A 16,132-nucleotide genomic window follows, 5' to 3' on the forward strand; every position below is an offset into this window, starting at 1 on the left:
TAGCCACTAGTGTTAAATATTGTGCACCCCCTGGTGTTCTCTTGATCCTTTCTTTGAGTGTCCACATATTATACAATTATATTATTATAATAAGACAAGCATAATTAATTACATAAATAGCTATTACCATTTTCATCAATGGATAATATTGGCTAATGCTAGTAAATACAAGCAATTTTGCAATTTATGCTTCTTAAATTTTCAGCCATTCTTGAGTTGGTAACATTTTTCTTTACTTTTGTTTACAACCCTATTGCCTTGCAGACCGTCCGTCACTGCTAGGCAGCAGAACATGTGCAGTGCTTACAAGCTCTTTTCTATTGAGCTTGTAAGCACATGGCATGCTTCCATTAAGTGTTTACAAGATACATAGCGGTGGTTGGTCTTCTTGGCACCGATCTGTAAACAAAAAAAGTGTGAATATTTCAAGATTGGCTACAAATTGTAATAAGCAGTAAATTACAACAGTGCTTGTTTTTACATGCACTATCTGACAATATCCATCTATGAGGATGGGAATATCCCTTTTATACCACCATCTATATCCTCTTGTAAACTGGTGGTAGACTCATTTCTGCTATTGTTTCAGCTAGCCAGTGAGAACCGGTACACAAAATCCCCCCTATCCCAAGCACTGGACACATTAGGTGAACTTTATAATATGAAATCAAAAGAACAGCAGGGGGCGCTATAAGTAGTAAGGATTGCACATTTTTAATTGATCATAATAGAAAAAGGTTATGTTAGAGAAAATGTAATGTTTAATTGGTTGCACAACGCTTCATTTTTATAACTCTTTACATTTTGCACACACTAGACCCTGGCTTATGGGGATATGAATCATGAATGGATCGGTAATGAATGGCTGCCTAGTTTGGGTTTACCTCAGTATCGGAGTTATTTCATGGAATGCCTAGTAGACGCTAGGATGTTGGATCATCTTACAAAGAAAGACCTTCGAGTGCACTTAAAAATGGTGGATAGCTTTCATAGGTATGCGACTTTTCACACTGTAGACATATATGCATGCTGTTGGCATACAGAAGACATAGCACAAAATGATTGAAGTAAGCAAACCCATCAAAGAATACATGGTATACATGTTATTCTCCTCCAAATAAATTGTTCAAATGAAACTGCTGGTAAAAACAAACAAATCCCTCCAATTCTCATAAATGTAAGGATTTTTAATTTCAATTTCTGGTTACTTAAGTTACCGGCCACCTCTGCAGTCTGTCAACAATGGCCAGGTTCTTCAGCAAGGAGCACTGAGCTTTTAATCTCCTTTCATAGCATGTGGATCACTGCTCTGAAGCTGGCTGGATCGAACTTGGATCTGATCAGCTGCGGTGCCCCTGCACTCCTCCGATGCCTTTGCAACATCAAAGGGTGCACAATTAGGAACAGCATAGCAAGTATGCCGCTGGCCCGACCTGTCAATCAAGCAGTAGCAGACTGGCCCAGCACGGAGGAGGCTGGGGAGCGGTGTGCTCCTGAAGATTGCTGTTGAGAAAACCATTTTAAGTAGTTGCTTAGTCACCCTTGTTGGTGTTAATGCTATCAATTCAGTCAGAAACTTCCTTTCTTTGAATGTTCTTTACATCTTATTACAGGTACAAATACTTACTTTGGACCGGACAAGGCAGGAATAGGAAAAGAACATGAAAAAAAATGCTGTTTAAGAGCACATAGTCAGGAATTATTCTAAGAGTATATGTACACACATTTTCATGCTAATGCACTCTGAAACCTGCTTAAAAAGTGCTAATTAAACATTCAAGAGAATGAACACACAAAGCAATGTAAAAACGATTTGCTGTTAATATGTTCAGTCTTATAAATGTCTTTAGCATTTCAGGTTTCCAAAGATGCCACCTGGGTAAATGAAGTGACCTGACCATTCTTCAGGGGTTTTCCGCTCTGAAGAATCACTATGCTTTGCGATAAAGTGAATGAAAAGGCTAAAAAGACATGTGGAAGTTGCCCCGGCATCTTTTGAGCATTTTGCCAGCAACTTTCCTTGAAAAACTGCCATTGCTGAATGGAGTTTAAAAAAAAAATGGGCAAAAAATGTCAATAAAGAAGATACCCTAAAAATGCTCAAGACACCTTTTCATTACTAAACCTAGGGCTTGGTGGCAATCACAGCTCCTGACACCAACCCCTAGTCCCCTTATTCTGATGCTACTGCATCAGAATGAAAAAAAGTGGTGTTGATTGAATCAAGAAATTACATCACAATTTTTTTTTTTAAATGTCTCTGTTTAGCTCAGAAAAGCCTCAAAACGTGCAAAAAAACAGCAGCAAAACACGCGTTTTTGCTTCAGTATTTTTGCTGTCAAGAGATGCAGAAACCTTGCAGAAATGTCTGCAAGCAAATACTCGACGTGCGCCCATAGCTTTATTATTTTAAACAGTGTCCCGCAGAACATATGCGGTATGTTTATACTGTACAGGTGCTCACTAATTGCGTTTTTCGTTGATCAATGATTTTCCCTCTTCTTTTCCATTTGTACACATAACTATGATTCCTTATTTATTTTTTTATTTTGCCAGGATATGATGTAAATTATTGAGCACAAATATATTTCTATATTAAAACAAATTCTGAGAAAAAAATATTTTGTAAGTTAAGTTAATTGAAGACTAAAAATAATAAAAAATATTTTTCTACAAGTTGTTCCAATTAAAATGATACAAAAACATACACTGTATATTATAGATTGCTACTGGAGCATGATTATGACATTTATTTACCTTATTACAGAACAAGTTTGCAGTATGGAATTATGTGCTTAAAAAAGTTAAATTATGACAGAAAAGAACTGGAACGAAGAAGAGAAGTAAGCCAGCATGAAATCAAAGGTATCCACTGTTCTTATAGCAATATTGCTAGATGTGTTTTACTTGTGCAGTATTCAAGCAAAGGTATATATTACCATAGCTCAAAATGTTCACAGCATACCTATATACGTAGTAGAGTAAGATAGCAGCTTCTTTACCCTATGGCATACTACCATAAGCACCGACTACATGGGAAGAATAGAATCTACTGGCTCATATGTAATTCACAAGCGCACACACACACTTTCTTAAAGGGAATCCGTCAGCAGGTTTTTGCTACCTCTTCTGAAAGCAGCATGATGTAGGCATAGAGAACCTGAATCCAACAATGTATCACTTAGTTTACTATGTGCAGCCGTTCTCACACAATCAGAGTTTTTAGATTTAGCACTGCTGCAGAGCTAAGAAAGCTAGCCCCGCCCACACCAGGCCCTCAGTGTACACAGTTAGGCCAGTCTCACACGTCCAGATAATTCTGGTACCCGGAGTTATCCGTGTCCGTCTGCTCACGTGGCACATCAGTGTGGCACACGTGCGGCAGCCGTGTGCCGCCTGAGGACCACACGGACCGTGCAGGAGAGACTGCGCTGTCCCCTGTGTGTGGTGCTGAAGTCGGCATTCATCCCTTCTGTCCTGGTGGGCTGAAAGCAGCACTTGCAGGACAGAAGGGATGAAAAATCAAGTTTTGTTTTGTTAAAAATAAAGTTTGGGGTCACCTCCCGCCTCTCACCCCCCGTGCGCCAGCCCGCTTGCAGAGAAATACTTTTCATCCCTTCTCTCCTGCGAGCACTGCTTTCAGCCGAGCAGGACAGAAGGGATCAATGGCGGCTTCAGCACCACACACAGGGGACAGTAGCGTTCTTCCGTGTGGTCCTCAGGCGGCACACGGATGGCACAAGGACAGCATCCATGTGCGGTACGTGTTTACACGGACCCATTGACTTTAATGGGTCCGTGTGATCCATGCTCTCCCACTAACACTGACATGTCTCCGTGTTTTGCAAACGGACACATGGTCCGTGAAAACACGCTGACATGTGCAGAGACACATTTATTTTAATATGTCTCCGTGAGTCAGTGTCTCCGGTACGTGAGGAAACTGTCACCACAGGTCCCGGAGCCACTGATGTGTGAAACCGGCCTAAGGGTACCGTCCCACAGTGCCATTTTGATCGCTACGACGGTACGATTCGTGACGTTCCAGCGATATCCATACGATATCGCTGTGTCTGACACGCAGCAGCGATCAGGGACCCTGCTGAGAATCGTACGTCGTAGCAGATCGTTTGGAACTTTCTTTCGTCGCTGGATCTCCCGCTGTCATCGCTGGATCGGTGTGTGTGACACCGATCCAGCAATGCGTTCGCTTGTAACCAGGGTAAACATCGGGTTACTAAGCGCAGGGCCGTGCTTAGTAACCCGATGTTTATCCTGGTTACCGTCGTAAATGTAAAAAACAAACAAACAGTACATACTTTCATTCCGGTGTCCGTCAGGTCCCTTGCCGTCTGCTTCCCGCACTGTGACTGCCGGCCGTAAAGTGAAAGCAGAGCACAGCGGTGACGTCACCGCTGTGCTGTGCTTTCACTTTACGGCCGGCAGTCAGTGAGTGCGGGAAGCAGACGGCAAGGGACAGACACCGGAGTGTAAGCATGTACTGTTTGTTTTTTTTTACGCTGGTAACCAGGGTAAACATCGGGTTACTAAGCGCGGCCCTGCGCTTAGTAACCCGATGTTTGCCCTGGTTACCCGGGGACCTCGGCATCGTTGGTCGCTGGAGAGCTGTCTGTGTGACAGCTCCCCAGCGACCACACAACGACTTACCAACGATCACGGCCAGGTCGTATCGCTGGTCATGATCGTTGGTAAATCGTATAGTGTAACGGTACCCTTATAGAGCCTGAGCTAATTATCATAGCAGGGGGCATGTCAGATTGCCAGGCACATGCTGCTGTGTCTGAGCTATGATAATCTCATGGTGCTAAAACAACACTGCAGGTAAAGAAAACCACAGAGCTTGATAAGAGAGGCATTGCTCAAATCTGTGTTTAACCCCTTCACCACATTGGGTTTTTCCATTTTTGAGTATTCGTTTTTTACTCCCCTTCTTCCTAGAGCTATAACTTTTTTATTTTTTTGTCAATATGGCCATGTGGGGCTTGTTTTTTGCGGGACGAGTTGCACTTTTCAACGACATCATTGGTTTTGCCATAGTATACTGGAAAACGGGGAAAAAATTCCAAGTGCGGTAAAATTGCAAAAACAGTGCAATTCCACAATTGTTTTTTTGTTCACTATATGCTAAAACTGACCCGCCATTATGATTCTCCAGGTCATTACAAGTTCGTAGACACCAAACATTTATAGATTATTTTTTATCTAAAAAAAAATAAGTCCCCATTTTCTGAGATCCATAGTGTCACCATTTTTCGTGATCTGGGATCGGGTGAGGGCTTATTTTTTGCGTGCTGACCTGATGTTTTTAATTATACAATTTTGGTGCAGATACAATATTTTGATCGCCCGTTATTGCATTTTAATGCAGTGTTGCCGCGACCAGAAAAATGTAATTCTGGTGCTTTGATTTTTTTTCTCGTTACGCCATTTCCCAATCTGATTAATTGTTTTTATGCATTGATAGATTGGGCAATTCTGAACGCGGCGATACTAAATAGGTGTTTTTTTATTTTATTCTGAATTGGGCAAATGAGGAGGGGGAGTGATTTGAACTTTTATTTTTAAATGTTTTTTTAGACATATATTTTTAATTTTTTTTTTTTAAATTCGTTTATTAATTTCAGAATAGACAAACATTGCACATATTACATTTATCATTATTAAACATACCATCAGATACAAATGATTACAAACATCATCGCATCCAAAGTTCAGAGGCAATAGACTGTGCATGTTGAATCACTAGTACCTACAAAATACCTACTATACAACTTAAACAACTTTAACCTTTAGTAATAAGTCGCCAAAAGAAAACAGATTCAAGTTTGCTCTGCAACGATGTCCCCAAACCCCATGCCCTCCTCCCCGTGCATATATCTAATCCACGCAGACTACAGAGTATGATGAGATGAGTTCCATCTACCCCAAATTTTTTCGAATTTACCTGGGCATCCTCTATTATGGTACAGTGTTCTTTCATATGGGATAACCGAGTTCACCAGGTCAATCCAAGCTCTGAGAGACGGGGAGGAGCTACCCATCCACCTTAATGCCAGTACCTTTCGTGCTAAGAAGAGCGTTTCTCGAAGGAAGATCCCAGTATGGTGATCCCAGGTCTCTGTATCCCACACCCCAAATAGGCAAGTCAATGGTTCAAGTGGGACAGGGATTAACAATAAAGACGTTAACAATGTCGTGACTTCTTTCCAATAATGAAGGATTACCGGGCACCGCCATATCATGTGGGTAAAATCCGCATCATGTGCGTGACACCGTAAGCAGTCTGACGTCTGAAGGCGGCCCATTTTAAAAAGTCGTGTCGGAGTCAGATAAGTCTGATATGTAATATATAGCTGGGTCATCCTATTGTTAACTGAGGGAGAAACTTTAGTTGGAGATTCCAAAATATCTTCCCACTCCTCTCCCAGTGTATCGGGAAGGAGTCCCTCCCATTTCTTTTTTAAGGTGTTAATAGTGAGCCCATCTCCCACGGATAATAGGTATGTGTATAAAGAGGAAATGAGCCCCTGAGGACCCTGTGATTTGAGAATGCCTATAAGGGGTAAAGATGAAATTGCTCGACCTGCACCTGCATTTCGCATATGTGACTGGAAAGCTGACCTCAGCTGTAAATAACGGAAGAATTGAGATCTTGGGATATTGCAGGTATCCCGCAATTGTTCAAAGGACACAAAAACATCTTGGTTATACAAATTACCTACCGAGAGAACACCACATGAGATCCAGAACTCAGTAGACGGGTGATTTAGTAATTCTGGAAAATAACTATTATACCACAGTGGCATTTCGGCTATTATATCTGTATATTTAATAACTTTTTTAATTTGTCTCCATATTAATCTCGCTTGTCGAAGCAATGGCAGCAAACGGGGAGCACTGACTTTCTCCATTTCCAAAAAACCCAGTGGACAGTCAATACGGGCAGAATGGATTATATGGCTTTCTGAATTAGGTAGGGAGTTGCTAGGCATCCATTTGCTTATCGCCCTAGCCTGCCCAGCAAGATAATATAGATAAAAGTCTGGTAAGGCTGCCCCTCCCCCCCTTGTCGGTCTCTGTAGAGTAGATAGCTTGAGTTTGGGTCTAGTCTTCCCCCATATAAAGGACGTGGTCAGGGAGTTTAAGTTTGCAAAAAAAGATTTGGGTATTGGCACAGCACTATGTTGGAGACAATAATTAAATTTGGGGAGCAATATCATCTTAACTAAATTAATGCGACCTGCAACGGAGAGAGGGAGTTTGCTCCAAGCTATGAATTTAGATTTTGCCAGGTCCAATAGTGGATAAATATTAAGTCGTAGGTCCAGCTGACTATATTGAGACATATGTATTCCTAGATATTTGAAATTGGAGACTACAGGTAGTGACGAGAGATTTTCGAGACGGGGCATCGGCGCATGAGACAGAGGCATCAGAGCAGACTTATCCCAATTGATATAGAGACCAGAGAATTTGCTAAAATTATCTATAGTCGTTATTACTCGCGGTAGTGTTTCTTCTGTTTTATCCATAAATATGATCATATCATCAGCATATAGACCGATGGTGTCTACACGATCCGCAATACTTATTCCCTTGATATCCGTGGAAGACCTTATGCGTATTGCCAATGCTTCTATCGCGAGGGCAAAGAGGGCCGGGGACAGAGGACATCCCTGACGGGTTCCCCTATGTAAAGTAAAAGAATCAGAGATAGAATTATTCACAATTACCCGTGCCCTAGGATTCCTATATAGTGTATCTATCCCTCTAATAAATTTATCTCCAAAACCGTATTTCTGCAGACATGCAGAAAGAAAAGGCCATTCAAGGGAGTCAAACGCTTTAGCTGTGTCTAGGGATGCCAGAGCCCAGTTATTATCCAATTCTAGGGAGCTATATTGAATCACTGATTGGACCCGCCGAATATTAATAGAGGTACTTTTCCCAGGCATAAAGCCTGTTTGATCTGGGTGTATAAGATCTAATATGATTGTATTTAGTCTAGTGGCCAATATTTTAGTGAAGATTTTATAATCTACGTTCACCAATGATATGGGGCGATATGATCCACATTCCAAGGGGTCCTTTCCCTCCTTCTTAAGTACAATGATATTTGCATCATAAAATGTTTCAGGCATAATTTCTCCCTCCCATATATTCTGAAGCACCTTCAATAAGAGTGGTGCCAGGTGGTCCCGATATTTTTTATAGAACTCAACGGGAAACCCGTCAGGTCCAGGGGCCTTCCCGGTGGCCATATCCATTATAGCCTGTTCCACCTCCTCCAGAGTAAACTCGGCTTCCATAAAAGCTTGCTGGGTTGGGCTCAGTAAGGGGAATGCCATGTCTGATAGATAGTCTATACATTCAGGGACCCCAAGACCACTACCCGATTTGTACAGTGACTTATAGTAATTACAAAAACTTTGAAGAATTTCCTCGGTGGAGGATACCAACGAACCATCGAGTGTCCGAATCTGTAGTACCGTGTTGGAGGTGTTATGCTGACGTACCAAAAAAGCTAGGAGTTTACTGGCCTGATTCCCCATTTCAAAATAAGACTGACGGGTAAAAAATAATTTACGTTTTGATTTAGTGTCTATATTTTGGGTGTATAATCTTTGGGAAGTGAGCCACTCCACCCTGTTGCGGTTAGTTTGATTGGCCACATAGGCGGCTTCCGAGTCCTTCAGCCGTCGCTCAATCTCGTCATCTTCCCCCGCCGTCACCCTCTTTATATAGGAGATTGTAGAGGACAGACATCCCCTCAAATATGCCTTTAGAGTGTCCCAGAACAGATTGAGATTCGAGGGGTCTGGGTGAGTAGAGACAAAGCAGTTTAACTGATCAACCGTTCTATCACTAGCATCTATTAGTTTCAGCCAGAAGGGATTCAATTTCCAAGGTATATTATTATTTGACTGACCGTATTTAAGTTTGAGAACAATTGGGCTGTGATCTGATATCCCCCTGTTACCATGTTCGACACTATTCACCCACAGCGCTAGGTCGCTAGATCCAAATATGTAATCTATACGGGATAGAGACTGTCTAGTTGAAGAATGACAAGTATATTCCTTTATCTCAGGGTGACGTATTCTCCATAGGTCTAACCATCCGCTACCGTTCATAAATGATGCCAATTGAGAGGGAGATTGAGAAAGGGACCCCCTTGACATCTCGCCGTCTAGTCTCAGTCTGTCTTTAAGATTATCCATGACTAAATTAAAGTCTCCCATACAGATAACACTAGCATTAGGATAATTTAGGGAGAAACCCAGTGCCATGCGGAGAACCGATATGCCGGCCGGGGGTGGGTTATAAACACATAATATCACATATTCCTTCATATTAATAAAGGCATGAACAAAAACAAAGCGACCCTCGGGATCGCGTCGTGACTCTCTAGCCTCCCACCTGACATTCCCATGTACCAACAGGGAGACCCCTCTGGAGTAACTGGTGTGAAATGCGTGAAGGGACCACTGCACCCACGGCTTTTGCGTACACTTAGCTGTGTCTCTGGTCAAATGCGTCTCCACAAGTGCTACAATATGTGGATGATACCTTTTAATTTGTGAAAATACCTTAATTTTCTTTCGAGGAGTCTTAATACCCCGTATGTTCCACGTCATACATACAATCTCAGATCCCATATCTACGTTCGGGAAAAGGCATAACATACACCACAGCCTGGGCGGGAATCAGGAACATCATACAGAGCATAAGGTTATCACTGGCGACTAATAAACATAACAAACAATTGAAATTGAAACTGGTGTAAAATACCAAACCAAACAACATTTGAACAGTGGAGGAGTGTAATCCTACACTCCTATAGTTGAGTAGAATAGGGGATACCCTCACTGGAATCAGCGTCCGGTATAGTTGACAAACTCAGCACCCACATAGAGAGCTCTAGATTGTGTTGCCATCAGATAGAAAGAGCTACTCAAGAGTCCGGGGTACTAGGCCCCTTGTATGACCGTAACCATTCGACCGCCCCCGCCGGGTCAGTGAAGAACAGGGAGGAGCCTTCATGAACAATACGGAGTCGAGCTGGATAAAGCATGGAGTAAATGATGTTTTTATCCCTGAGCTGCTTTTTGACTTCCATAAATCGAACTCGCTGCTTTTGAAGTTCCATAGAGAAGTCCGGGAAGATTGATATAGTGGCGTTATTGAATTTAATAGGGGCCTTCTGCCTTGCCAAGCGAAGAATTGCATCCCTGTCTCTGCAGTTAAGGAGACGTGCCAGAAAGGGTCGGGGCGGAGTTCCAGGAGGAAGAGGTCTCGTTGGGACCCTATGGGCCCTTTCCACAGAAAATGTTGAGGAGAATCCGTCTCCCAGGGAGGTTTTAAGCCAGTCCTCTAGAAATTGCTCAGGTTGCTGACCCTCCGAGCGTTCTGGTAGGCCAATAATTCGGATATTATTACGGCGCAGCCTGTTTTCCAGGTCATCTGCCTTTTGCTTCCAGGCATTCGCAGAGCCAGTGGCCTTTGATAACTTAGCCTCCATTGGGGCAATGGTGTCCTCTATCTGAGACACCCTTGTTTCAACCTCTGAAATACGCCCTCTCATAGTTTGTATATCTTGTCGCAGACGGCCCACTTCAGTATGCACGTCTTCTATTTTCTCAGTGAGAGAGGACCTGGTGAGAGATATAGCCTGCATCAACTGCTCAGATGCTTGTTTAAGAGTCAGTTCGTCTTGTTCTCCCTCCTCATTGCTGTCAGAAAGACGATTTTTGCGTTGACTCTGCGTGGGATTATTTCTGAGAGAGCGTGTATTATCTGGGGCATCTTCTCTGGCATATTTCCTCAACTTGTCAGCAGCCCCCGCTCCTTTAGGATGATGCATGGTGATTGGCAGAAGATCCCCACCAAATGACCAAATTTATTATTATGGCAGTCTATTCTCCACTAGCAGACCGGACAGGGCCAAACACCGGGATGCACCCCCGAGAGGCAGCAAACCAAGCAAAGAGTCTCAGATATCTGCAAATGTATCAATTTAGGAGTTTGCCCAGGCACTGTGTCCCAGAGCAGCCACAGTTCCCCAGGAAGAACAGCAGGGAGGGGGGAACGATCCCTCCAAAGTAATGGTGCAAGCAGGGGTTTTGATAAGGGGAGTGCAGGGCCCAATTTTCCAGGGCGCACACCGCTCTGCCCCTTTTAGTGTTTCAGGCCGGTAGCTCACCTCCTGAATGCACCGCAGTCTTGCTATATAGCGCCTCTCTCCTTGCTGCTGGAGAGTGCGCTGTGGTAATGGCCGCCGTCTCCCAGGGCCCGCCCGCCGCTCCAGACCCGGCACCTGTCTCCTGCTCCTCGATGTTCCACAGCGTCCCCGCTGTATGTAAGTGCCTGCCGTGCCCCCCGGGGGATCCACCCGGCTTCAGCCGCCGCCGGCACTGCGTCCCGCCCGTCGGAGCCGCGCTTAAAGATGGCCGCCGCAGCCCAGGGACCTCGCCGCTCCTCCAGGCCGCCACAGATATCGGCTCTCCAGCGTTCCACCGCCGCCACCCGGGGGGGTCGCCGGTCTCCCGAGCTTTCAGAGCACCGCCTCAGCCGGTGCAGCTGCAGTTCAGGGGGATAAATGGCCGGATTCAGATCAGGATAATGGGAGCCTCCAAAAGGTGCGTCTTCTCTCTTGGCTTACATAGCCACGCCCCCGCATATATTTTTAATTTTTAACTTTACACTTGCTTCGATAGTCTCCATGGGAGACTAGAAATGCTCACTTGCTATGAGTGCCAACCATTGGGCGGCTCTCATAGGTATCCGGCAATGACAACCACAAGGGTCTCTTGTAGACCTCAGATGCCAACCCATTGGAGATTTGCAGTCATCTGACATGGGCGCTGATGGGTGGGATTATTGACGCGCTTTCCTCGTGAGCATATTACAAGCCCCTGTCAGAGGCTAGGAGCGATGTGCTGTTGATGAAAAGAAGTTAAACAACCGCTTTCAAGATTAATGCACGTGATACAGCAGTAGTCCTCTCATGTGCTATAAACTTTTGTTGGTATTCCTTCGAAGGAAATCTGTCAGTAGGATCAATCCTCCTAAGCCATCTATATGGGCATGTAGGTCCTAGGAAGCTGAATAACATTATACCTTGATATCTGTGATCCGATGTCTTACTTTTTAAGTATGGCTTCAATAAATTATAGATTTTAAAGGAACAAACAACTAGACTATCTCCTCTTCAGAAAATGAGCTGTTCATGGCAAGGGGAGTATATTGGGCTGCTCCATCTGGTTTCTCCACAGTCAGCAACAAAGAGACCTGTCAATCAAGCTGAGATTTGGCTGAGGGAACCAGAGAAAGCCTCTTTTTATGAAGCCTAGCTTGTTTTTTATGCTAGATGATGTTGCAGTCACAAAACCTCCATTATGAAGAAAACAAGGAGCTAATGGTGTAACTGCCTATCCTAGTGTTCTTTTCCGAATGCCGAATGAGCCGAATGGTCCTGACCTGTAGCTAAAGGTCCAACTATAGGATTTCTGACCTTATGACACTGCCATGGAGTCTTTTTCGGACAGCTGCTGGGTTCATTTCCATCTATGTGCAGCTCTCCTTGTGTAACGGCTTGTGTCCTGGTAATGACCAGTTTCCATGCTCTGTAGACTGAGCCGTGAGACAACACGAATCTTGCGACTGCATGTGTGGATGTGTCACCCGGGAGGAGCAAGCTGAGTGGGCTTTAGGTACAGCCTCATGCTATCAGTAATTACAAAGATGCTAGCAAAACTGGAGAAGAATCAGCCGATAAGGACAAGCCACACATCTCTTCATGTCCCTTCCCTTAAGGCCATGTGCACACGTTCAGGTTTTTTCGTGTTTTTTCGTGCTAAAAACGCTATAAAAACTCATTAAAAACACATACATTATGCATTCTATCATTTAGAATGCATTCTGCATGTTTTGTGCACATGGATGTGTTTTTTTCCGCGAAAAAAACGCATAGCGGTAAAAATATGTTCATTATTTTTGCGGATTTTCTGCGTTTTTCCCACAATTCTATGCATTTGGGAAAAAACGCACCAAAAACGTGTTAAAACGCGTCAAAATCGCGGTAAAAACGCATGCGGATTTCTGGCAGAAATGTCCGGTTTTTGTCAGGAAAATTTCTGCAAGAAATCCTGACGTGTGCACATAACCTTAGCAAACCATGCAACTATTTCAAGTCAGGCACAAATCAGTATAGATACAACTATTTGTCCAAAAAGGTTGTGCATTTTTATGCCAAGTCAAAAGCAATTGTAAACTGTGTCCATTAGAAGTGTGAGTATTTGATGAAAGTAGATGCAGATATATTGAAGATGAGCTTTCCCTGCTTTCTCTGGTTGCAGATGTGTTGGTGTGGAGCAATGACCGCGTGATCCGTTGGATCCAAACAATAGGTCTTCGAGATTATGCAAACAATATATTAGAAAGTGGCGTCCACGGTTCTCTCATTGCTTTGGATGAAAACTTTGATTACACAAGTTTAGCACTATTACTACAAATTCCAACACAAAATACTCAGGTAAGTCTCCTTGTGCAGGCATGAGTGACAGATGGACCATATACTTATTAATTGACAATGAATGATAATTTTACCATACTTTGGTAATGCACATAAGATGGTTGACTACATTTTTGTCTGGTTAAAGGGAATCTGTCACCTGTTTTTTTGCCACTTAATCTGAGAGCAGAATAATGTAGGTGCAGAGACCCTCATTCTGGTAATGTGTCTCTTACTGGACTACTTGCTGTAGTTTCAATAAAATCACTGTGTTGTCAACAGAAGATTATCACTAGCGAAATAGTAAACCTACTGCCATGTAGTCCTCCGTATTTATGTGCTCTGTATATACCCCTTCTCATATATTCACACTGATTGATAGCTTTCTGCCTATGCAAAGAGTACACATCAATTTGTCAACCAGTGGTGTGGGTGAGGTTACACAGAGCTCAGCATTCTAAAGCGCCCAATAAGTGACATATCACTGGAAATCAGGGTCTCTGTCCCTACATCATGCTGCTCTCAGCTGGGGTAGCATAAATGTGGTAATAGATTCCCTTTAATTGAACAACCATCTTCCTTGATTTGCCCACACATTGGCCACTGATGCACGAGTGTTTTCTAGGGAGAGGAAAATAAGTCACCTTAGGCCTGTGTCACACTTGCGACTGCAATGTGAAAAACTCGCATTAATTCCTGGCACTGCCACCGGTGGTTCGGACCGGAGCGTTCATCTGCATATAAACACATGGAGTCGCACACTCCGGTCCCGAGTGCCGGCCGCAGTGCCAGGAATTGATGTGAGAGACTCGCGTGAGTTTCTCGCATTGCACTCGCAAGTGTGACACCGGCCTTATTCTCAGCATGTAGGTTAGACCGCCCCATCTGTACATATTAGACAGTATGGGCTAATCAACAGTTAATTATTATGTGTCCATCATTACCTTTGACATTGAGTAACTGGTTGGGGGAATCTAAAAGTGGCCAAAGGCATAAACGTTCAGCCGGCCATCTGAGGTGTGTACAGGAGCACCAATTCTTCTCATACAGAAGACGTTAGAAGGGAGGATTAGTTAATTTGAGTTATAAATCCTTTTGTTCTCTATGGAGGTAAGCTGGTGTCTGCCCGCTATAGTATTCCCTCTCCTCTTTGAAGACACAGAAACGTTTGCTCAAGCTGAATGTTCCTGAGTATAGTGAATTTGCGAGAGAAAGCTGTTGTGGTTCTCCGGGAATAGAAAACCCTAACAACTAAAGGAAATATCAGTATCTATAAATCTCTAAATACATTTAATTAGCAAATCATTAGTTTTTTGGGGGGAGAGGTAACTAGTATAAAATTAAAATGGCCGCCATCTTCTTTCGCTGAGAGAAACCTGTCCTAGAATGTTGGGAGAGGTGCCTGCGAGCAAGTGCAGGAAGAGCGTCCGTCCTCCTTTCTACTCCTTTCTATGTAGGAAGATGTGATCCACTAATACTACTGGGGGAAGCAGATGTGCTGAGCTAAGAAGGGTACGTGCACAGGATCTGGAATGTGTTTGTGCAGGATTTGATGCAGGTGAAATCTGCAGCAAATCTGCATCTGAGGTCACTGGCAGGTCACCTGCGTTTTTGATGCGTTTTTGCATGTGTTTTTTTTTTGTCACTTGAAATGAATCTAATTGAAAGTTGGATCTTGGGAATGAAAAAAAAAAGTGATTTCCTGGTTGCAGATATATTGGGGTATGTGCACACGGTCAGTAAATGCTGTGGGTTTGCTGCTGCGTGCATCCGCAGCGTCCAACCTGCAGCGTCCAGCTGTTACAGCATACAGTAGTGGATGGGATTTCAAGAAATCCCATGCCCACTATTTGTGCACGGACGCCTGTGGCTCACCCGCAGAGACGGACATGCCTGGCATCTTTCCAGACCGACAAAAACCAATAGAAAGGAAGCAGCATAAAGTCCAGATAAATATGTAGAACAAACTTTATTAACAATAATAACAGGTTTAAAAACGACAGGGGGAAATAATCCCCGTGCTGTACTCGGCACGCACCTACATGAACTATTGCCTTTCTCACCCCTTGAAGGCAATAGCCGAAACGCGTGTCGGGGGGGACAGGGGTGAGGTGCCAGTCCACGCCGGGATTCTTTCTACACTGACTGGTATGTATATTAGTTTTACTCATTGTGTATGTGCTCTTTTATACAATCCTCTGGACCTGTGTGTTTAATGCAGGTGTTTGAACTTTATTTACTTGCACAGTCACTTTGATTTTTCTGTGATACGTGTCTCGGTTACAATGTGGATATATTTATACTGTAGGCACCTGTCCCCTGTTCATGTAGGTGCGTGCTGGGTACAGCACGGGGATTATTTCCCCCTGTCGTTTTTAAACCTGGTATTATTATTAATAAAGTTTGTTCTACATATTTATCTGGACTTTATGCTGCTTCCTTTCTATTGGTTTTTGTCGATTTGAGTGCAGTGGTCCAATATGGTCCTTCCTTTGGTCCCATTTTTTCTGGATTGAATATACCCTATTTGGGTTCTATTACGATGCTGGTGACCTTACACTGTTCCACCTTAAGGTACCTTCACACATAACGATATCG

General features: G+C 43.5%; 1 protein-coding gene across 11 annotated transcripts in view; it reads left to right on the top strand.

Annotated features, from left to right (window-relative positions):
• The window catches only part of PPFIA2 (PTPRF interacting protein alpha 2), a 570,637-nt gene that overhangs the window by 525,227 nt on the left and 29,278 nt on the right, over positions 1-16,132 (top strand). For all 11 annotated transcript variants that reach the window (XM_069764416.1, XM_069764417.1, XM_069764412.1 and 8 more), the window contains 3 exons: positions 818-993; positions 2,768-2,865; positions 13,380-13,555. In XM_069764416.1, the coding sequence (XP_069620517.1) occupies positions 818-993; positions 2,768-2,865; positions 13,380-13,555 (450 nt within the window). The remainder of the gene's footprint in view (positions 1-817; positions 994-2,767; positions 2,866-13,379; positions 13,556-16,132) is intronic.

This window comes from Ranitomeya imitator, chromosome 4 (genome assembly GCF_032444005.1).
Source record: "Ranitomeya imitator isolate aRanImi1 chromosome 4, aRanImi1.pri, whole genome shotgun sequence".
Taxonomy (NCBI): Eukaryota; Metazoa; Chordata; class Amphibia; order Anura; family Dendrobatidae; genus Ranitomeya; species Ranitomeya imitator.